The 24,941-nt window shown below is 37.1% G+C and overlaps 1 protein-coding gene across 7 annotated transcripts in view; it reads left to right on the top strand.

The window, feature by feature from the left end:
- LOC110790188 (protein FAR1-RELATED SEQUENCE 5-like) overlaps positions 1-24,690 on the top strand; it is a 44,152-nt gene extending 19,462 nt beyond the window's left edge. The window contains exons 3-13 of one of the 7 annotated variants that reach the window (XM_056831440.1): positions 8,925-9,239; positions 9,335-9,544; positions 10,034-10,126; positions 10,739-10,800; positions 10,972-11,886; positions 12,952-13,215; positions 13,297-13,431; positions 13,547-13,839; positions 20,676-21,133; positions 21,714-22,225; positions 24,289-24,690. In XM_056831440.1, the coding sequence (XP_056687418.1) occupies positions 13,688-13,839; positions 20,676-21,133; positions 21,714-22,225; positions 24,289-24,495 (1,329 nt within the window). In that variant the 5' untranslated portion in view covers positions 8,925-9,239; positions 9,335-9,544; positions 10,034-10,126; ... (3 more) ...; positions 13,297-13,431; positions 13,547-13,687 and the 3' untranslated portion in view covers positions 24,496-24,690. Of the gene's footprint in view, positions 1-8,924; positions 9,240-9,334; positions 9,545-10,033; positions 10,127-10,738; positions 11,887-12,951; positions 13,216-13,296; positions 13,432-13,546; positions 13,840-20,675; positions 21,134-21,713; positions 22,226-22,542; positions 22,740-22,788; positions 23,086-23,464; positions 23,676-24,288 lie in introns of those variants that run through there. The other 6 variants (XM_056831442.1, XM_056831441.1, XM_056831439.1 and 3 more) reach the window with 6 other exon arrangements.
- Positions 24,691-24,941: the final 251 nt, after the last annotated feature.

The following is a 24,941-nucleotide window of genomic DNA, read 5'->3' as shown; positions in this document are numbered from 1 at the left end:
TGGCAACAAGGCCAGCCCAACTAAGCATACTGGCGCCAAATCTGCAAAGAGGAAGGTCAGTCAACCCACTTCTGAATCCGAATGCTTCTACTGCAAGAAGAAGGGGCATTGGAAGAGAGATTGCTTGAAGCTAAAGGAAGATCAGAAGAACGGAACAGTCGTTCCATCTTCAGGTATTTTCGTTATAGACTGTATACTTGCTAATTCAACTTCTTGGGTATTAGATACAGGTTGTGGCTCACACTTATGTTCCAATCCACAGGGACTAAGAAGAAGTAGAAAGTTAAGCAAGGGAGAAGTCGACCTACGAGTGGGAAATGGAGCACGGATTGCTGCATTAGCCGTAGGAACTTACTATTTGTCGTTGCCCTCCGGGCTAGTTTTGGAACTGGAAGAATGTTTCCATGTTCCAAGTCTTACTAAAAACATCATTTCAGTTTCTTGCTTAGATGCTAAGGGATTTTCCTTTATAATAAAAGACAATAGTTGTTCGTTTTATTTTAAAGAGATGTTTTATGGATCTGCTAGATTAGTCAATGGACTTTATTTATTAGATCACGACAAACAAGTATATAACATAAATACCAAAAAGGCCAAAAAGGATGATTCAGATCTCACCTATCTGTGGCATTGTCGATTAGGCCATATAAACTTGAAACGCTTAGAAAGACTTCAAAGGGAAGGAATTCTAGAACCATTTGACTTAGAGGATTATGGTAAATGCGAATCATGTTTACTTGGCAAAATGACAAAGCAACCTTTCTCTAAAGTTGGAGAAAGAGCAAATGAACTATTGGGTTTAATCCATACAGATGTATGTGGACCAATGAGTACAAATGCTAGAGGTGGTTTCAGCTACTTTATCACTTTCACTGATGACTTCAGTAGGTATGGTTATGTCTACCTAATGAAGCATAAGTCTGAATCCTTTGACAAATTCAAGGAATTTCAGAGTGAAGTAGAGAATCAATTAGGCAAGAAGATCAAGGCACTGCGGTCTGATAGAGGCGGTGAATATCTGAGCTATGAATTTGATGACCATCTGAAAGAATGTGGAATTCTATCAGAATTGACTCCTCCTGGAACACCACAATGGAACGGTGTGTCAGAACGGAGGAACAGAACCTTGCTAGACATGGTCAGGTCAATGATGGGTCAGGCCGAACTTCCATTAGAATTTTGGGGACATGCACTAAATACAGCTGCACTCACTATAAATAGAGCTCCGTCTAAAGCTGTCGAAAAGACTCCATACGAATTATGGTTTGGAAAGCCTCCAAATGTGTCTTTTCTTAAGATTTGGGGATGTGAAGTATACGTCAAACGATTAATTTCAGACAAACTTCATCCAAAATCTGACAAATGTATCCTTGTGGGCTATCCAAAGGAAACAAAGGGGTATTACTTCTACAATACATCTGAGAACAAAGTGTTTGTTGCTCGAGATGGTGTCTTTTTGGAGAAAGATCACATTTCCAAAATGACAAGTGGGAGAAAAGTAGACCTCGAAGAAATTCGAGTCGAACAACAAACTCTAGAGAATGCTCAAGATGACATTCAGGATGAAACTCAGAGATCTTTAGAAGAATCTGGTGAGAATCATGGTCAATCTAGAAATGTTACCCCGCGTAGATCGCAAAGATATAGATCTCAACCGGAAAGGTACTTAGGTATTTTGACGAACGAGAGCTATGACGTTCTATTACTTGAAAGTGATGAACCTGCGACTTACAAGCAAGCTATGACGAGCCCTAGCTCCAAGCAGTGGCAAGAAGCCATGCAATCTGAATTAGACTCCATGTCTGAAAACCAAGTATGGGATTTGGTCGATTTGCCAGATGGCTACCAAGCCATTGGAAGCAAATGGGTTTTCAAACTGAAAAAGGACAAGGATGGGAAACTTGAAGTTTTCAAAGCTAGATTGGTTGCGAAAGGTTACAGGCAAGTCCACGGTGTGGATTACGATGAAACCTTTTCACCAGTTGCAATGCTAAAGTCTATTCGAATAATATTAGCAATCGCTGCATATTACGATTACGAAATATGGCAGATGGATGTCAAAACTGCTTTCTTAAACGGCGTTTTAACAGAAACTGTGTTTATGACACAGCCTGAAGGTTTTGAGGATCCAAAGAATGCTAAAAAGGTATGCAAGCTAAAGAAGTCAATCTACGGATTGAAGCAGGCATCCAGGAGCTGGAATATACGTTTTGATGAAGCAGTCAGTGACTTTGGTTTCATCAAGAACGCGGACGAATCTTGTGTATACAAGAAGGTCAGTGGGAGCAAAATTGCTTTCCTAGTATTATATGTCGACGACATATTGCTTATCGGAAATGACATTCCTATGTTGAACTCTGTCAAGATTTGGCTTGGGAAATGTTTTTCGATGAAGGATCTAGGAGAAGCACAGTACATATTGGGCATCAAGATTTACAGAGATAGATCTAAAAAGATGATTGGACTTAGTCAAAGCACTTATATCAATAAGGTGCTTGATAGGTTCAAGATGGCGGACTCCAAGCGAGGCTACCTACCCATGTCTCATGGAATGACTCTAAGCAAGACTCAGTGCCCAAAAACACTTGATGAGCGTAGACGAATGAATGGGATTCCATATGCATCATTGATTGGTTCAATAATGTATGCTATGATATGTACACGCCCGGATGTTGCGTACGCACTCAGTGCTACGAGCAGATACCAGTCAGACCCAGGAGAGGCGCATTGAACTGCTGCCAAGAATATTCTGAAGTACCTGAAAAGGCACAAAGATGACTTCCTGGTCTATGGTGGAGATGATGAATTAATTGTTAAAGGCTATACGGACGCAAGTTTCCAAACCGACAAAGATGATTTCAGATCACAGTCTGGGTTTGTCTTCTGCCTCAACGGAGGAGCAGTAAGCTGGAAAAGTGCTAAGCAAAGCACCATTGCGGATTCTACAACTGAAGCGGAGTACATTGCTGCACATGAAGCAGCAAAGGAAGCTATATGGCTAAGGAAGTTCATAGGAGAACTTGGTGTAGTCCCCTCCATTAAAGGACCAATAGCCCTGTATTGTGATAATAACGGAGCTATTGCACAGGCAAAAGAGCCTAGACACCACCAGAGAGTCAAGCATGTACTTCGTAGATTTCACCTTCTACGAGAGTTCGTTGAAAGAAAAGAAGTCGAGATAAGCAAAATTGGAACTGATGACAACATATCAGATCCATTAACTAAACCTCTGCCGCAAGCGAAGCACAACTCGCACACTGCAGCTATGGGAATCAAGCATATTGGAGAATGGCTTTGATGTCTCTGTTTAATGTTTTAAAGTTTTAGAGTTTAAATCTTTGTAAAACATTATTGGTTAATCATTCACAATAAATGAAAGGAATTCATTTTTCCATTTAATTTGTGGTTTATTAAATGATGAGTCCCTTCAACTTGACGATATATTCAAGATAGACTGTCAGGACCAGTCCTGTGACTAAGAAATGTCTATCAAGTGAACTTGAATGTCAAAGGTTGAAAATGGTCCCTAGTCGGAGTTTTCTATAAAATTGGACGCATAGAAAACGTTAGACGATTAGAATGCAAGATGACTAGTAGTTCTGTTTCTTGAACTATGTGGACATGGCAATGTCATAATCATTTGCATAGATACTTACTTTGGGAAGACTAGTATCGGACAAGACCTATGAAACTTTACTGTAAGAGATGAAAGTCTGTCATAAGTAAATTTCATTAAATTATTAGACACTAAATCCTCAATACCTGAGTGATTTGAGATTACTTGTTTGAGAACTGGTTGCTTTGACGTTGACCAACCGTCGCACCGTAAAAGGAGGCTATAAAGGCAACGCTCAGGTAATCACCTATCAAACGAAGTCTAATCTCAAGATCGCAAGATTGGGATTGTCCTCCCATAAATCGGGATGAGATGCTTAAAAGTTGTACAAGGCCACTCGGAGAGCTAGAAACTGTGAAATGCATGGCCGTGCTCGGATGAATCATAGGCTATGATTATCTGTTTATTTGATCAGTTGAACTCTGAAACCGAGGAACACCTCTGGACATAATAAGGATGACAACTCTTACCTTATGTTCAAGAGCAAGCATCGAGCGACAAAGGAATTAGGAAATGCACACTTGTCCCTAAGGACAAGTGGGAGACTGAAGGAAATAATGCCCTTGGTCCAAGTATGCATTCTATGTTAAGTCTAATAAATGCGGTTCAGTATTAATTAACAAGTTAATAATTCAGTGAGATCAAGTGAGCTGAATGCCTAGCTAGAGGCCGCTTCAGTTCAAGTGGAATTAATGATATTAATCCACAGCTTACTCTTGACTGAACCCGTAGGGTCACACAAATAGTACGTAAACGGATCAAGTATTTAATGGCATTAAATACTCCATCTATGAATATTCGGAACCGACGGATCTTGGTTTCAGTGGGAGCTAAGATCGTCACAGGCAAGAAATGAATACTCCGGAAACGATGATATTGCCGGAAACGGAAATATGGATCGTATCGGAAATATGAATATTATCCAAGTCGTAGATGTTGCCGGAAACGGAAACATGGTACGTATCGGAAAATATTGTTGGAAATGGAAATATTACCAGAATCGGAAATATTGCCGGAAACGGAAATATTGTCAGAATCGGAAATATTACCGGAATCGGAAAATAATTCCGGAAACGGAAATATTAAATATTTGTTCGAAACGGAAATTAATTCCGGAATCGGAAATATTAAATATTGTTCGTATCGGAAATAGATTCCGGAAATGGAAATTTAATCGGAAGCGTATCGTACGAATTAGCATCGGACGAGGCCTGCCGGACGAAGGCCCAGCACGAAGCCAGGCCATCGCCCAGCAAGCACGCACGCCACAGCCCAGCGCGCACAAGGCCGCGCATGCGTGGGCCGCGCTGCGTGGGCTGCTGCTCGCATGCGTGGGCAGCCCTTGTGGCTGCCGTGTGTGTGTGAGTTTGAGCTCATGCGAGATTCCTGAATCTGCAAGAGTCAGTGTATGATTAAATGTCTATTCCTATTGGATAAATTGATTAAGTAGAATTCATGTAGAATTCTAATTCCAATTAATTCGCATCCTACTAGGATTACGATTCCTTTTCCATAACTCTATAAATAAAGGCCTAGGGGTCATAATTTATATACAAGTTTCAAAGTATTCAAAAGTGAGTTTTTTGAGAGAAAATTAAAACCCATCTTGCCCCAAAAGTGCCGAATTTTCTGAGTACCTTAAGGGCGATTCTAGTTGGTCAATCTTAAGGCGGATCCGGACGTGCTGTGGACTTTCTACGGAGGGACGACACTTGGAGTCCTAAAAGACTTGTTCTTGTTCGGTTCGGGCGCAGCTAGGGAAGGCACGCAACAAAGAGTATGCATCTAAACTATGCTAAATGATTATGTGTAAATAATATGTTTCCTGGGTTAATGGTTGTTTCCGCATGATTTATGTAAATGTCATATGTATCATAACCTAACAGAAAGTTGGTGTATTTGCTCGTGGCTAAGGAGAGTCCAATTGAAGGCCAAAATTGGAAAGAAGGTAGTCCCATTGCCGAATTGTTGTTTGAGTTCAAGGATGTATTTCCGGATGAATTACCACCAGGTTTGCCCCCTATTCGTGGTATTGAACATCAAATTGATCTTATTCCAGGAACTTCTTTGCCTAATAAGGCTGCCTATCGTTGCAATCCGGAGGAAACAAAGGAATTACAAAAGCAAATTGATGAACTTGTGAATCGAGGCTATGTTAGAGAAAGCTTGAGTCCATGTGTTGTTCCGGTGTTGCTTGTGCCTAAGAAAGATGGAACATGGCGAATGTGTGTTGATAGTAGGGCTGTGAATAACATTACCATCAAGTATCGTTTTCCAATTCCGAGACTTGATGATATGTTAGATGAGCTCCATGGTTCGAAGTTGTTCTCAAAAATTATTTGCGAAGTGGTTATCATCAGATTCGGATGCGTGAAGGAGATGAGTGGAAAACGGCTTTCAAGACAAAACATGGTTTGTATGAGTGGACCGTCATGCCATTTGGTCTCACTAATGCTCCTAGTACGTTTATGAGGCTAATGAACGAAGTGCTTAAATCATTTTTGGGCAGATTCATTGTGGTATATCTTGATGACATCTTGGTGTATAGTAGGAACGAAGAGGAGCATCTGATTCATTTGAGGGATGTTTTTGAAACACTTAGAGCTCAAAGACTCTATGGGAAGCTAGAGAAGTGTTCATTCCTTGTTGACAATGTTGTATTCTCGGGCTATGTGGTTTCGAAAGATGGAGTGTCCGTGGATCAGTCCAAGTTCGCGGCTATCAAATCGTGGCCTAATCCTAAAACTATAAGTGAGGTGCGTTCATTTCATGGTCTTACTTCATTTTATAGACGTTTCATTCGTGATTTCAGTACTATTACTAGTCCTATCACTAGTTGCTTGAAGAAAGGTGCTTTTGTATGGGGAGAGGACGCTCAAAATGCGTTTGATGTGATTAAAGAGCGTTTGTGTGCTGCTCCTATTTTGGGGCTGCCTCAGATTTCTCTCAACCTTTTGAGGTCGAGTGTGATGCTAGTGGAGTGGGGATTGGTGTTGTTTTGATCCAAGGTAAGCGTCCCATAGCTTATTTTTCGGAAAAGTTAGGGGGTGCTCGTTTGAATTATTGCACTTATGATAAAGAGTTCTATGCCATTGTTAGAGCTTTGGATCATTGGAGTCATTATTTGCGTTCTAGCCACTTTGTTTTGCATTCTGATCATGAATCTTTGAAGTATATTAATGGGCAACAAAAATTGAGCCCAAGGCATGCTCAATGGGTTGAGTTCTTGCAATCCTTTCATTTTTCTTCGAAATACAAAGATGGTATAAGCAATGTGGTGGCTGATGCATTATCACGAAGGTACACTTTGCTTGCTACACTTGATGTTCGTTTGTTGGGGTTTGAAACCTTAAAAGATTATTATCATGATGATGGTGATTTTGGAGTTGCATTCGAGAAATGTGCAGTTGGTGCTTATAGGGAGTACATGTTGCAAGATGGGTTTCTTTTCAAAGGTAACCGCCTTTGAATTCCTAAGCATTCAATTCGTGAGTTACTAGTGCGTGAGGCTCATGGTGGAGGATTGGATGGTCACTTTGGCATAGCCAAGACCTTGGAAATATTGAGAGAACATTTCTTTTGGCCTAAAATGTTAGGTGATGTAACGAACATTGTGAATAAATGTGTGACTTGTCATATGGCCAAAAGTTCTTTCAAACCCGGTTTATACTCACCTTTGCCGGTTCCAGTTCTCCCTTGGGAAGATGTATCCATGGATTTTATAGTGGGTTTGCCTCGTACTCAAAGAGGTAAGGATGCTATTATGGTCGTGGTGGATAGATTTTCAAAAATGGCTCACTTCGTTGCTTGTCACAAAACGGATGATGCTTGTAATGTGGCTGATTTGTATTATAAGGAGATTGTTCATTTGCATGGAATTCCAAAGCCTATTGTTTCTGATCGAGATTCCAAGTTCTTGAGTTACTTTTGGAATACATTGTGGAGAAAGGTGGGAACCAAGTTGTTGTTTAGCACCTCACATCACCCTCAAACTGATGGGCAAACAGAGGTGACAAATCGAACCTTGGGAACGCTATTGAGAGGGTTGGTAAGTAAAACGCAAAAGGATTGGGATGTCAAGCTTTCTCACGCTGAATTTGCTTATAATCGGTCTCCTACTTATGCTACTGGTCATTCTCCATTTGAGGTAGTATATGGGATTAATCCATACTTGCCCTTGGATTTAATTCCATTACCAAAAGATGAGATGGTTCACAAGGATGCCGATGCAAAGTTAAAGTCTATGATGAAACTGCACCAACAAGTTCGTGAGCGAATTGAAGCTATTAATGCCTCTTATAAACAGAAATCAAATAAGAATCGCAAACCGAGGTTGTTTGAAGAAGGTGATTTGGTTTGGGTTCATTTAAGGAAAGAGCGTTTTCCAAGCAAACGCAAGAACAAGCTTATGCCTAGGGCTGAAGGTCCTTACAAGGTGGTTGCACGTGTGAATGATAATGCTTACAAGATTGAGCTTCCGGGAGACTATGGTGTCCATGCTACTTTCAATGTAGGTGATCTTTCACCTTATCTTGATGATGATGGCCTTGCTGAATTGAGGTCAATTCCTTTTAAAGGGGGAGGGGATGATACGGTTATGGATGAAAGTGATAGTCTTATGCTAGCAATTGGAACCAAAACTGATTTGGGTTCAATGGCTCATTTTGTGTGCATGGTGACTTGGATTGAGTGAGCTCGTTATATGGTCCTTATTATCAAGGTGGTACGTTAATCAAACTGGTCCGTTTAATCACATTGGTCCGCTTGTTTAAACAGATTGTACGCACTTATTATTTTTAATTGCTTTGGTTAAAGTCGGTTTAATAAAGGGATATTTGTTTAAATCCCCAATTTAAATTCAGTCATTACTTAGCTTTGATTATTGCTGTTTGTAAGGAGAGTTTTAAGCCTTTGTAACCTCCAATTTAGTGACTGAATTAGGAGGCTTTAGAGCTTGTAACTGCCAGTTTTAAAGGCTCTTAAATGGCTCTTAATTAGCCGTTTAAAGATCTTGTAGCTGTTGGTTTTTGGCTATTTATAGTCAGCTTCTTGATTGGAATAAACAACCAACTGGATGATTAAAACACTTGTTTGTTACATTTCGAATTATAGTTTATAATTCAGCTTTTTTTCTTTGTTTTGGACGCGTTTCCCATTCAAAGAACTGATTGTGAGTCAATAGGTCTTGTCTTGCATTCACGATCAACAAGTTAAAGGTCTACCTTGTTAATCAACTATCCTGGTTTATACAACGAGTTTTTAAACTCGTATCAATAGCTTATTAACTTACAACATTGAATTTTTGTAGGTTTATGGCGAGAAAGAAAAGGAAAATGCCCCCACCTCAAGGCGATCTTACTGACGAGGATGATTCTGATGCAGAACGGGTTAGACGTGAGGATGAGAGGGTTCATACAGTAGTTAATGCGGTTGGAATAGCGATTAAAAATGGGACCAAATTCCCTTTAGAATGGGATCCACTTTCGGGTATACCATGCGGGGAATACAAGCTCGGTTTACGACCTACATTGGTGTAGTGACTCGGGAGCGAGTATTCATAACATATGAGAGGTGGACCGATGTTCCAAAAGAAACATTAGATGGATTGTATTAGTGCATAAAAGTAAGTATATTTGTACACAATAAGTAACTTTCAATAATTTTATTATTACATTGCTTGTTACTGTATGTTTTTAATAATAATGATTATTGATGCAGAAGGGATTCATTGTGTTAGAAGAGCGTAAAAATTATATCTTGCAGCAAGCTGATGATAGATGGAGAGCACACAAGACCAGATTAAGGAAGAAATGGTTGTAACATAAATCTGGAAGGTTGAGAGCAAGGCCACCGGATTGGAAATATCCTTGGCTAACTCAAGAAATTTGAAATAAATTTGTTGCACATAGTACTTCTTAAAAGTTCAAGGTATTTGTTTATTATCTTTTTACGATCAGTGGCGGCATTAGTCCACCAGGTTTATCTACAGCCACACCATCATAAAACCCACTGTACTTGCTGTCAGATTCTACTAATATTTCTTGCTCTAACATCAAACCAAGTACAATGCTAATTCAGACCAAAATGTGAGTAAAATAAAATGTCTTATTTAATCTGAGTAAAATAAAATGTCTTATTTCTTCATGATCATCAACTTAGAAACAAGCTCACCCAAATGTGCCCATTACTCAAGTAGCGATGTGAGTCTTTCCAGCACCCAACAGCTTTGCTAAACCAAAATCTGACACCTCTTTTTACGGGATAGTTTAATTGGTTAAAAGTTTTGGGGTAGATATCTACTGTAACATGGAGTACTCTGCTTTTAAATTAAATTATATCAACACCCGCCACTGGTTATGATGTTAGTTGTTGTAAAACAATTTGCGTCTACTAACTTTAACCTGGTTTATTTTATAGGAGGTGAGTGGAGATAGTCGAGAAAGGTCAATGCTGAATACTTCAAGCTACTGTGGAGGCCCTCTAGGGTACTAGTACTATCAAGACCAGATAGTAAGTTTTCTTCCTAGCTACTTAGTGGAGGGAGTTAATCAAAGTTGGTAAATAATTATGAACAGAATGATTCCATTTGGTCTTATGTACTGTCTATTTCTGAGCTCTGTACATTATTTTGATCGTAAAAGTCTCAGGTTAGGGTGTAAAACTAAGGTGCAAAGCAATATTTAAGCTAGGTAGGGTTGCCAAATAGGAGCAAGCCTGAAAATCAAGGTACCCCATCTGATTACTTGCCTATTCCACACTGAATTGTATCCAAAATCAAGTGAACTTGAAACCAAACAGACTCATATCCTGAAACCAAACAGACTCATATCCTGATCTAGTAACAGTTGCAGGGGAACAAATCTAGTAACAAAACAACAAACCGTTGAATCATCAGTTACTGAACACCCAACGGTTCACTGTAAAGTTTAGAGGCCACCTTATCCTGATCTAGTAAAAGTTGGTTAGTCTTCATTCTGAGACAGAAAGCTCCGGATCTGTTTGTTAGGCATCTTTAATGTCCAGTGATTAGCAATTAGCATTTACACTATTGTTCAAGTTCAATATACTCCAACCTCTTAGTGCATATATAATTAATTATACGCTGCGTGTTTTTTTTGTCAGGAAAAAGAATTTATGAAAAAAGGGATTCATGTCGATCAGGTGCCTCGACATGAGACTTGGTTGTGAGCTCATTCACATTTCAAAGATGGAAAATATACCTTTAAGAATCCAATCGATCAAGAGACTGTTGAAACAATTATAACGATTTTTAAATATCCTTTTTTTAATCATATATGTAAACTTGTGTTGCTATCGTATAGCTAAATAGATTGGTTGCTCATTGTTGATTTCAGTATGCACTGAAAGCTCAAGCTGAAAGAGGTGAAATTTCTTTCAAGAGTCGCCGTGATGATATTTTGGCACGGGCAATAAAGAAGCCGAAGCATGGTGGAAGTGTAAGGAGCGTTGGTCAGGTATCACAAATAAGCAGTATTTTGGGTTTGCCAAACCAACACCACCTAGCCAATTGCGTGCCGAACTCACTGGTATGAGGACAGAGAGGAAAATGATGAGAAACCAACAGACTCTCTTAATATTGTATTTAATGTCGGGCCAAAACCAAGCCGAGGCACAGGAGAAGTTGAAGAAATTGATAGCTTGTGGTGCTAGGGGACGATCTGGTGGTTCTATTGGTCAAGGGAGTGGCCAATCTGGCAGTTTTGGAACTCAATGGTTGAGTGGTGCACAACCTACTGGTTCTTTTACCGAACTACTTGCTGGAGGTACACATCAGGGAGGCCAAGGTATCACAAGTCCTCTTCTAGACACTTGACTTCAAGCGCAAGAGCAAGAGAAAGAACTTCAGCCCTACCATGTTTCATTACCGCAGTCAGAACAACCCTTCCATGTTTTATGGCCGCAATCAGAACATTCCCTTGAGCTTGGAACTCAATGGTCGAGTGGTGCCCAACCTATTGGTTCTTTTACCCAAACTGCTAAGGGGAAACCATTGCAATTTGTTGCTCCGGTTATTACTTGCTGGAGGTACTCATCAGGGATGTCAAGGTGTCATAAGTCCTCTTCCAGACACTCGACTTCAAGCTCAAGAGCAAGAGAAAGAACTTCAGCCCTACCATGTTTCATTATCACACTCAGAACAGTCCTTTGAGCATGAAGACCATCAACTTTACTCTTCGCAACACGAGAACGGTGGTATTCCTTGGCCCGAAACATACGACACTCAACCGATTAGTGCTGACCATCCTGAGGTATTAAGACCATATTTATCTATAGAAAGTATTGAATGCATATTTTATTAATTGCATAGAAACTATAGTCCCAAAAATCCTCCCAAAAGATCTAATGAAATGTTGGCAAAGACTCTTCATAAACCTGTAAGTGCACAAATTGATCAGAAGAACAATTATTGAACTTCAAATCAAGCTTATAAATGCTGAATTAAGTGACACTGATTCAATAAAACTTTAGAAAACTACTAGAAATCTTTATTCAACACAACTATTACTTCTAACAATTGCACCCGTACTTCTATTGAATTACTCTTTTCTCTCTTTTAGAGTTTACTCTAAGTCTAATTACAAAACACGTTGTACTTATTCAAGTTCTCTCCCCAACTCTCAAATATAGATTATTTAGAATAACTGTAGTACAAAGATATGCTCAAGTGTTTGGGGAACACGGAAAACCTTAAGTGGAAACGGTATATAACAAGAGTCCTACAAAACTTTAGTTAATAAGAGCTTAAATCAGAAGTTTTTCCAAGTCTAGAATTATTTCTAATTACAAAACCGGTAGGTTAACAACACAACCCTATCCAACAAGGGCAACAACGACACTCAGTGATGAATTCTGATTCTAAAAATCCTCTCTCCTCTCCGACTATATTACCCATAAATCCATAAGGTAGGAAAACAAGTAGAATACTAGAGAACTTTACATTCATGTTGTCTTCTAAATCCAACAAGCAAGACCACAAAAAATGTACAGAACATGGCTTGTCGTAACAAAAGGCTTCTGTCTTCCTGCAACAAAAATCCCAATAAATAGAAAACGATGATATCAACATGGACTGGCCTAGTTAAGTGCAAGACCTAGGACCGGTCCATAACTAGTTCTCCATTAGACAGGAGTACAGGACTAGCCTGTGACCACCACATATGATCTCCTCATCCGTGTATGCCTATGCGAGTCTAAGCCCTACCAAGCTAGCTCCCATAACCCAACTCCTGACTTCATTAAGTTTAAACAAGAATGCATTTCTACTCTACTGATCTTAACACTAACTGCATTTCTTATGTATTTAATATGACAAGGGTACGCATGACTGCTGTTTGGCGATTGAGGAACACAAAGTAAACCAAATTGTTACAACGGGACAAGTGTACATACCAGGGGAATCATTAGTGGTTAAGAATCATTTTTTTGATGTGTCCCCTAGTAATCGCCAAGTCTATATAAAGGAAGATATTGTGTCTACTGCACTACTACCGTGTCCTGCTGAACTATTCACTTTCGTTTGTCAAGCAAAGGATAGTTTTGTTCCATGGCCGACTCACTTAATTTTTCTAAAGAAGAAGGTATCATCACTTATTCTCCTAAAAAAGTGTTTATAAGTTTCTATGTGCATTCCACTTATAGTTTTTATATCTTTTTTAAAGCAACCAAAAGAAAAAGAGACCACCCCTTTCTCGCAATTGCCATCATCATCACAAGCAGCATCCACAAAAAAGTATTAGGTTACTGATGAGAATCGTGCCAAAGTGAACTCCAGTGTGTTAGTTCCAAAGAAAAAGGTATACGCACTTGTTCTCCTAATAATTTATATTATATTCTATGTGCATTCCACTAATAATTTATATTATTTTCTATGTGCATTCCACTAATAATTTATATTATTTGCTTTTTAAGCAACTAAAAGAAAAAGAAAGCAACCCCTTCTCGCAATCGCCATCATTATCACAAGCTACATCCACACAAAAGTATAAGATCACTGATGAGGATCATGCCAAGGTGACCTCCGGTCTATTAGAAGTTTTCAAGAATGAAGCTATGGGAATGAGAAAGAAGAATGAGACCATCGCATTACCAATACCATTTTTTGTGCTTTGCAACGAGATAGAAGCTACATTTGATTATGAAGCTATTTTTGATTGGTGCTTCCAAAGAGATGTCAGAACATCTCACATGTCACTTTTCATGAGGTATGTATCATGCTACATACTCTGTATCTATTTAACTAAATTTCACTTGTACCTATGTTATCAGTAAGTCACAAATTGATTAATGTGTGTTGCAACTGGTCTGCTTCTAATGCTTCTGATATGCGTCTGATTCTATCAGTAAGTCACGAATATTCTTCAAGGTTCTGATCTACTTCTTCTGATATGCGTCTGATGCTACTGGTTTGCTTCTAATGCTTCTGATATGCTGGTTCTGCTTTTGCTGTGTTGTTGCCATTTATGTTGTTTTTGTTGTTGTTGTATCAGCTATTTTTGTTGCTTCCATTTGGTCCATCTCATGTACTTATGCAGTATGAACTTATAATTACTAGTACATAGAAAATTATGCGCGCATATATCCGACTTGTCCTGAAATCCTGAAAGCACATAGGCACCACCGTGTAAAATATCCCTTGACTTAAAACTAAGAATTAACACTTAATATATATATATACTTTGATGTGTAAGGTACTTGAGCGAGGGGTGTAGAAAGGAGAGTGTATCGGGAATGTATGGCTTTTGCGATGTTAATATTCTTTCTCCGTTAACCCCGGCAGAAGAGAAAGATCGATCTGACTATTTGAGTAATGTTTTTGGGTGCAATGTAGGTAAAAATATAAATCAAATATTTTTTGCTCCGTACATTGAAAGGTTAGTTATGTTCACTTCATGAACATTCTTAATACTTTTTTGTTTGTTGTTGGTTTCACTAATACATTTTATATTGATGACATTGGATGTTAGCTGCCATTTGTCCGTGGAAAGGAACAGTGTTTTGGCTTGATCCAACAGGACACGAAAATGAAATTCCAGAATTCGTTCAGGGGATCATTTTGGCGTATGTATCTTTCAATATTCCAATTATAAATAATACTTGCTCATATTTTTTAGTGAAACCGAAAAACTTAGAACCTAACACAAAGCAAAGCACAGAGGTACGGGCAACACACAAATGGCAAATTCAACCCCAAAACCTAAAACCTTAAACTAACCTTTACCTTTACCGTCAAGGTCGGGGTGGGTCGAAACTACAAGACGGCGGTGAATACCTTTACCGTCCAGATCGGGGTGGTCCGACACAAAACAAGACGGCGGCGATTAGCCGGAAATGGGATAACAAGCCAATAAACCAACAAACACAGGGTACTACCCACAACAAACACAAGAGAATCAAACAGCGATTCCAAATTCACAACACTAACCCTCACCCTAAATTACCTTTACCGACGAACTACGACGGCGGCGAATAGGGAGGGGATGAAACCGCACCTTAGTTGAAACTCTGGCCCAATCAAATAACCTCCAAACTGAAAACTAGTCGCTAACCTTTGTTATTCTTAGAAACCAAACAAAACCCATAAAAAACACAAACTTTCCGGCGAGAAGGGCTGCGATCCAAAAGGAGGTAGAAGCAACGCTTGGCTCCTTTTTCACCTTCACCACCGGTGCCGCTTAAACACGAAAATATAAAACAATCGCCGGCAAAAGCTTCTTCGAACAATCTTCAAAGTTGCCGAAGAAACCTTCTTCAATCAAAGAACAACTCCTTGTCGGCGATATCTACACAGCTAACGGAACTAAGCACATAAATCTGCTCGCCGGCGACCTGAGTGGAGCGGCAAAGCTCAAGCCGCCGGCGGCAGGGGTGAAGATCTAGGTTTAGGTTTTAGGGTTTTTTTAGAGAGAAGGAGGAGCGTTTTTTAGAGAGAAGTGTTTTTTTGGTTATAAAGTTTTTATTTTCACTCTTTTATTTTCCATATTGGTGTTACTTTTAGATTACGTTAACCAGCGCAGTGGGCCTTAAACGTGCTGGACTTATTTATAAGTGTGAATACGCCAATACATCAAATGGTCACATATAATACTCTAGGTTAAACTACACACGGAGACGAACAAAATAAGATTTTATATGAATATATTTTGAAACACGCGTTGGAAAGAAATTAGAAGATTCTTTTCAATTGTGAATAATGACGAGATTAAAAAATGGACTAATATTTCATAATGGAGGGAGTGTAATACATCAATTTTGTATGAACTAGCTTATGAAAATTTTATTATAATTTACGTAGTACTACCTTAAATGATGTTTTTGTTTGGAATTGCAACCACTTTATATTGTTCTCATTTTAAAATTAAGATATCTCTTTCTTTTCGTCACCGTTTAAAGTTATTCAAATTTCATTAATTTCTCTTTTCTATAGGGATTTCATTGAGAACGACATTTCAAAACAACTCGTTTGATAATTCACAGATATTTTAAAAGTTTTCAAATATTTTTTATTCTTTATATCTTTTGCAAAATGTTAAAAGTAATGTATCTATGGAATCCTTACACACAAATGAGAAAAATGAGTTTTGAATCACTTAAAACGATAAAGAGATATTTTAATTTTAATGAAAAAATCATGAAGTGGTAGCGAATGTAAACAAAAACAAACTTGAAGGTAGTAAATTACAATAAAATTTTCATAAGGTAATAAATACAAAAGTGATGTAATTTTAAGGTAGTAAATACCCAAATGTCCTAATATTTATAATGCACCGATCTTATTTAATTGTTTATTTTTGAGGGAAAAAATAGTGCTTTAATTAAGAACGAGACAAATTATCCATCAAAGTATAGGGAGAAATCTCACATGGACAATAATTTTCCCAAACTTGTTCTACACCAAAATGCACTATTCTAGCTAGAAGATGGGCAGCGAAATTTCCATCTCTTTGTACATGAGACCAAATAATATTGTTAAAGAAGGAACAAATAGAAAAAATGTCCTCGAGCAAAGCATCCAGTTCAGCCGAAAAGGTTGAGCCCTTTGTCAGGTGAGAGATGAGTGTTAAGTTGTCCGATTCCAGAATCACCTTGTTGTACCCATGCTTCTTTGCGAGCCTTGCAGCCATGAGCATCGCTTTGCCTTCTGCTGCTATCTTGATACTCCATCCGTATTTATTTAAGGGATACACTTGCATTTTCCGGCCATATTTATTTAAGAGATACACTTGCCATTTTTAGTAACTTATCAACCCCATTATCTAATTAAGTAATACATCTAATTTACCCTATGACCCACCATCCTATTAAATAAATAATTTCATAAACTCACCCCACCTCCCACCCCCAAAATGACATGGTCTCGACTTGTTTACTTATTTAAATATCTACCCAACCCCACTTGCTTTATTATTTTATTTCATTCAATTTTTTTCTTAATACCCGTACCCGATCAAGTATATCTCTTAAATAACTACAGAGGGAGTAACAAGTTAGTAACTTATTATTATTATTATTATTATTATTATTATTATTATTATTATTATTATTATTATTATTATTATGATTATTATTATTATTATTATTATTATTATTATTATTATTATTATAAAGAAACGATTACACAAAGTTGGATGGGAGCCTAGCCACTAATTGGGATCCAACACCCTTATTCAAAGCAAAACACAAACGATGAAAAGGAAAAGAACGAATGTTAGCAGCAGCCGTGTTACTCTGAGCAACCCGTGAGACCCTAGCCATAAACTCGAGGGCATCACACCCTAGTTCTCCAAAGGTGGAGAAAGCAAAAGCGATAAAACCATATCCATTGTCTATGCACTTCGCTTCATACTTCTTCTTCTTCCTGGCAACAACATTAGCGACAGCAATCCTAGGAGCAAAAGCATCAACTCCTGGCCCAGTGAATGGAGAGATACCTGTGACATCTAAGCATACATTTTTCCCTTTGTCCCAAGAGTAGACAAGAAGGTCTGCAGGACGGAGATCTCTCCCTTCCTCAGACAGAAATCCCAAAGGCACCTCCTTCTGCACAACAACCCCAGCCTGCGAACAGATATCCCCTAACACATCTCGAACCAAGTTATGGCGGAATTTCAGGCCAACATCATTACCACAATGCACTGCGTGATCCCCGAAACGATCTATGACTTTCGAAGAGCAGCAAGGACAAGTAAAGTCAGGAGGGAACATAGGAATCGCAAGACGATAACACAAAACACACCTGAATTTTCTTGGGTGCATCGTCTTCCCTAACCCCTCAATACGGAGGGCACTCAAGAAGTCTAAGGAGTGCGCCGCTCGGTTGCTAATGAGTATAGCCTTTTCTTTGGAACTCGGGTTGTGTTGTCCCATCATCTTCTTCTCTACCATATCAAAGTACACTGTAGCTAACTTTTTCATAAACGGGGGGGTTGGTACCACACGGCAGAGATCGAGAGGATCGAAATGACACAAATCCTGAAAAGCTATTTAAAGCTAAATCACAAGCGAGGCCTAAACCAGAGTCACCACCATGCCCAAGCAGTCTGTTCTGGAGACCAAGAGACTGGAGACGCGAGGAAACAAAAGCATATGCGGAAGAATCCTGCGCAGTGTAGACCCCGAAACCACCCAACCGAAAAGGTAAAGTGGCACACCGCCACTGCCAATCTCCAAAGCCTGCACCACCGTCCACAATAATATTTTGAAGAACCCTCCTTAAAGCAAGATCAAAGGAAATAGGAGCAGACCCGAGCATATGAGGCGGACAAGTCCGTAAAGAGAAGTACAAACCAGCCCGTAACTCAAAGGTTGCGTAAATGTGCAACATGTGAGGAGGAAAATGAAAAGAATTGGTGCAAAATTACGAAGGAATAAAACTTTTAAGGCCAAAAGAAAATTAACATAATATGGAGTAATCATCAAAGGATAACCCGACTAGACAAGAGAAAATCTTATTGTGGGCCTGGAATAAAAAAAAAAAACACCGTTTAAATCTTTCAAAAATAGACTTTCTCTGTAGTAGATTCTATATGTGATGGTTGCAATCGTCCCACAAGCCCTGTATCGGTGTCGACACGGCACGACACGATTCAAGTTTATCAGACCATAGGACAGTTACTATTCCCAGATTTAAGATATAGAAATAAGAGTCAAAGACATTTGTAATTCTAAGTTGAAAAAACAGACAAATGGACCAAATTCATTGCAATTTATATGGTGGATAAGGATATACAGTGAACATGACGAGGAAGTATTTTCACACCTCATATATGTTTTTACAAAAACATATTCATAACTTTAAAAATGGTAATCAGAAGTTTAAATGGTACTCGTAAGATCAAAAATGGTTCTCTGGAGTTCAAAGATAGTGTTCATTTCTTAAATACGATACTCAAAAATTTCAAAATAATAGTGAAATTACCGTCTATCTTCGCATATGTGTTTGAAAACACAACTCTGAGATGGGTCTCTCCGCCCTCTGAACATGATTCATCCAAATAACACAAGTGTTTGTGTGAAAGACATACCATTAATATAAAAGAACACGAGTCATGTTTTTTATTTACGAATTTAAATAAATGGATACGCACTCCGTATTTTAAAAAGAGATACACTTTGACCGACACATAGTTTTAAGAGAGTGAATTAAATTTATTAAAATAAGATTAAAGTGCGGTAGTGGTGAATTATTTATTATAGTAAAAAGATGATGTGAGTAATTGTAAGGACAAAAGGTCTTGTGTGCAACAGGTGCACATTAATATTAATGTGCACCAAGTTGTCACACGTGTGAACTGGAGTAAACAAAACGCGCAGAGAAAAAAAGAAAAGAAAGAAAGAAAAAATCACGCAAAGAAAGAAAGAAAGAGGAGAGAGAAAACGCTCAGAAAATAAATCGCAGAGAAAACCAACGAAATCGAGAAGGAAGGAAGGAAGAAGGAAGGAAGAAGAACGCAATCGAAATCGATCGAAATAGGAGAGAGAAAGAACAAAAACGATAAAAAACGAGAAGGAAGAAGGACATTGAAATCCAAACCGAATAGAAGGAAGAAGAACGCAACCGAAATCGAGATTGAAATTGTGAAATCAATATCTAATGGAAAACCTAATTAGGAGTGTGATTCAATCCACTCAAACAATTCAAGTTCCTGTTGAACCTGATATTCAAGATGCAACAATGGAGGACGTTCTCAACAATTGCATCGAAAACAATGCTTTGGCACAGGAACGTGAAGAAGAGGAGGCAATGGAAGCTGAAGAACAACATATTATTTCTGATTCTGAAGGTATGAATAATTAATTACATGTTTGAAGTTAAAGTTATGGTTATAAATGTAAAAGTTAGGGATATTCCTATTAAAGTTATGTAAATGTGTTGGTTTGCCTGAAGTATTGGTGTTTGAAAAAGTTACATATATCAAAGTTAAAGTTGAGGTTTTCAGAGTAAAAGTTAAGTATGTAAAATGTAAAGTTATAGTTATGCATAAAAGTTATAGTTTATACGTTCAAAGTTAAAGTTATAGTTATGAATGAAAAAGTTAGAGATATTCCTGTAAAAGTTATGCAAATGTGTTGGTTTGGCTGAAAAATAGGTGTTTGAAAAAGTTACATATATCAAAGTTAAAGTTGAGGTTTTCAGAGTAAAAGTTAAGTATGTAAAATGTAAAGTTTAGAATATTTGCTTAGATTTTTAACATGATTTTAATAAAGAATTTACAGTTGTGGTTTTATGCATAAAAGTTATAGTTTGATGCATAAAAGTTAGCCTTGTTTAAATAGATATAAGGCTTGTTTTAGTAAAAGTTATAGCGTTATCCATAAAAGTTAGACTTATTTTAGTAAAAGTTACCCTTATTGTTGTAAAAGTTACAGTTTTATGCGTAAAAGTTAGCCTTGTTTTAGTAAAAGTTAAAGTTCTATGCATAGAAGTTAAACTTGTTTTAGTAAATGTTGGCCTTGTTTTAATAAAAGTTATAGTATTATGCGTAAAAGTTAGGGTTTAATAATAAAAATTTCTGCTGATTTTTAGTAATTGCAATAACAGAACCGGATCAAGATATTGTTGGACACTGATAGGATACACTGCCGAAACAGTGGAGGAACTTCTAGGTTTCTATGAAAAACATGCTAGTGAGGTTGGATTTTCCATAAGGAAAGGAAACACGAGATTCAAAGTTGGGACAAGAATCGTGCTTGAAAAGACATATGTTTGTTCAGCAGCAGGAGTAACAAACAATGGAAAGAACAAAAAGAAAAAAGTGCAAACAGTTGTTCCTGTAGTGCCCAAAAAAGAGAGAAAACCAAGGCAAGTTTCGATCACGAGAACTCAATGTAGGGCTTGCTTGAGAGTGAAAATGAATTCTGAAGGCAGATATGAGGTTGTTAATCACGTGATAATGCACAACCATGATTTAACTAGAACTCAATGGCACTACTTGCATAGATCTGAAAGGCAAATAACGGAAGAGAATAGGGAGGCAATTGAAACTATGCAAAAATCTGGTAATAGTTACATTTTGATAGTTAAACTTTTATGTTCTCTGTAAAAGTTATTGTTTTGATACTCATCCTTTTGTTACTGCAATCACCTTCTAAGATGAAAAAGGTTGGAAATATAAAAGTCACACTCATCTCAGTTAAAGTTAAGCTTTTTAAAGTAAAAGTTAGGTTAGAGTAGAATGAGAACTGTCTTTAACTTTGACAACAATTTCCTTAACTTTAACCTACATAACAATAACTTTAACACATAAATTAACTATAAGGTGTTAAAGTTAAGTTATTGACAATTAAAGTTTTAAAAGTTAAAGTTAAGCTTTTTAAAGTAAAAGTTAGGTTAGAGTAGAATGAAGACTGTCTTTAACTTTGACAACAATTTCCTTAACTTTAACCTAAATAACAACAACTTTAACACAGAAAATTAACTATAAGGTGTTAAAGTTAAGTTATTGACAATTAAAGTTTTAAAAGTTAAAGTTAGCCTTTTTGTACTAAAAGTCAGGTCTGAAGAAGTAAAAGTTGAGTAAAGTTAAACATTTTGCCTAAACTATTATTTTATTTACATTCTTTTATGCTCAACTGACAGGTTTGTCATCCACGGATTCCTTTAACTACATGGCAATTGAAGCTGGAGGTGAAGAAAATTTAGGACACTCGAAGAAAGACCATCTAAATTACTGCATGAGGTTAAAAATGAAGCAAATAGAAGGAGGGGATGCACAAACAGTAACTGACATAATGTATTTAGGGCTTGAAGGTGACCCAAACTTCTTTTTTAGATTTAGATTGGATGAAAAAGGCAAATTGAGGAGTTTGTTTTGGAGGGACTCTATGATGATGGAAGACTATGGAATTTTTGGAGATATAGTGGTTTTTGACACAACCTATAGAACAAACAGGTATAACCTAATTTGTGCTCCAATAGTTGGAATAAACAACCACGGGAACAATTGCATGTTTTGTTGTGCATTTATAGGAGATGAAAAGATTGAGTCGTTTGTGTGGCTTCTACAAACTTTCAAAAAGTCAATGGGAGGAAAAAGTCCAATATCAATCTTTACAGATCAAGATGCAGCAATGAACAATGCCATCAATCAGGTAAAAATCCAAGATTTATCCTTTTCATAGTCCTTAACTTTAACTTCATATTCCTCAACTTTAAGTTCATAGTCCTTAACTTTAACTTCAAAATCTTTAACTTTAAGTTCAGAATCCTTAACTTTAAATTTAGAAATCTTAACTTTAATTTTAGAATCCTAAAGTTTAAATTTAGAATCCTTAACTTTAACTTTAGGATTCTTAACTTTAACTTTAACTTTAAAATTCTTAACTTTAACTTCAATATTCTTAACTTTAACTTCAAAAATCTCAACTTTTAAGATTGGGTTGTATATGTTGGTCTTTCCGGATTCAAGACACAGATTATGTGTATGGCATTTGCATCAGAACCCCTATTACCAGATTTGGGGCATTGAAACGAGATCCAACTTTTAAGAAGACATTCAACTATTGCTTGTATAAGTGTGTCACAGTAGTTGAATTTGAAACCAATTGGAGATCAATGCTGCAAAAATATGAGCTGATAGGGGAAGAGTGGTTTACAAATGTATACGATTTGAGAGAAAAATGGTGCCCTGCTCTAAGCAAAGACTTCTTTTCAGCTGGGATTTTGTCTTCACAACGAAGTGAAAGCACTAATCACGCCATCGGATTTAGAGCAAACAGAACAACAAGTTTAACTGATTTCTATAGATTGTTCAAAGGTACAATACAGCGTTGGAGAAGTACAGAAAAGCAAGTTGAATTCTCTTGTAGTAAATCGGTTCCATCCTCGGCTTTACCACTATCTGGATTGCTGAAACATGCATTAGAAGTTTACACGTTGTCACTATTCAGAGACTTTGAGGAGGAATTTGGATATTCAATTGCAACAACAACAAAATTAATTTGGAAACAAGGTAAATATCAGAATTTATTTCCATTTTTGAAAAATTATAAAGTTAGTCTTTTTACTGTAAAAGTTATGCCTTTTTTTATTAAAAGTTGATAAACTGAAATATAAAGTTTGTTAACTTTTACTTCACCAGGGCTAACTTTTATACATATTTTCATAACTTTAAGTAAAAAGTTAATGTTAGGTTTTTTGTTCTAAAACTTAAGATTTTGAAGTTAAAGTTTAGGCATCTGAAGTTAAAGTTTAGAATTCTGAAGTTAAAGTTAGGTTTTTTGTTTTAAAAGTTATGTAACCTGAAAAATTAAGTTTCATAACTTTAAGTACACCAGGGCTTACTTTTATATTGATTTTCCTAACTTTAAAACATGCTACTACTAATGCAGAAAATACTGAGTTCTATGTTGTGTCCATTGATGAAGAACCTTGGTCTGCACAGAGAGTAACATACATCCACGAGAGCCAAACAGTATCATGTACGTGTAAAAACTTTGAAGCTTCGGGATGGTTGTGCTACCACTGTATTAGGATATTGCACCTTCATTCGGTTAACCGGATTCCAGAACAGTACATCAAAAAGAGGTGGACAAAATATGCCAAGTCATCAGTTTGGAACAAATTAGAAAATGAAAAATCAGAAGAGGTGCAGTACACACCTTGGCGCCAAACCATGGCTAGGAAATACTACAACCTTATCTTGAAAAGCCAGTCAAATGAGGAGACAAGAACCCTTATGGAGGATGGTTATGCCGCTAGTGTGTCTCTGGTTGATGAACTCCTAGCGTCATTAAATGTCTCAAACACTGAAGACGCTTCAACCACAGAAACAAGTGCAACAGCAGCACCTGAAACAAGTGCAACAACAGCACCTGAAATAAATGCAACAGCAGCATATGAAACAAACTCAGCACCAGCAGGTAAAAGTTAATTGTTTTTTGGTAAAAGTTAAGATATTCACTGTTAAAGTTAAGTTAGAGATGATGAAAGTCTGTCTTAACTTTAGAATAAATTTCATAACTTTAACCTACAGAACTACAACTTTAAACCAAAAAAACTATAATGTGTGAAATAAAAACAGATTGGAACTCACATTTTCTTAAAAAGGAAAATATGTAAAAGTTACAATTTTATAAGTAAAAGTTAGGGTTCATATGTTAAAGTTTGGGTTTTATAAGTAAAAGTTATGATACAGTATGTTAAATGTTTGTAGGTACTCATGCAACAACAACAAGTGATACAAGTGTACAACAAGCAACAAGTTCTGAACCAGCAACAAACACAGCAACTGAACCTCCTATGGTGTTGGATCCTGAACATTGCACAACAAAAGGAAGGAACAAAAGACCACGAGGACCGTTTGTCAAAAAGAAGAAGGGAAAAACTACAGCGCCTCCAACAGCAGACTTTGGAACAATAACTCCAAATTTGAGATTATTTTGATTCTTTTAATGTTTCTTATCAAAAATAGAATTTAATTTTTTATTAAAGTTAAAGTTAAGGTATATGAAGTTAAAGCTTAAGATTCTGAAGTTAAAGTTGACTAGACTTGAGAACTTAGTAAAAGTTTATTTTTACATTGAAAGTTTGAATATATGCATTATAATTTAGTGAAGTATAATATTTCTCTGAAGTGTATATATCTTTTAATCTGTCTTTTGTTCAAAATGTAAAAGTTGAGATTTATATATTAAAAGTCAGGCTTGATACAGTAAAAGTTGAGGTATATTTGCTTAACTTTTAGCATAAAATTAACAACTTCTAATATGTTACGTAACTTTTTCTAAACATCGCCAAAACCCATGTTACTAGCTTGGACTGACTTGGATACGTGTCCAAGTGTCTAACCTAGCTAAATTGTGAAAA

The sequence above is a fragment of the Spinacia oleracea genome, chromosome 6 (genome assembly GCF_020520425.1).
Source record: "Spinacia oleracea cultivar Varoflay chromosome 6, BTI_SOV_V1, whole genome shotgun sequence".
Classification (NCBI taxonomy): Eukaryota; Viridiplantae; Streptophyta; class Magnoliopsida; order Caryophyllales; family Amaranthaceae; genus Spinacia; species Spinacia oleracea.
The sequence above is the reverse complement of the archived record's forward strand: the minus strand, read 5'-3'. Positions and strand labels throughout refer to the sequence as shown.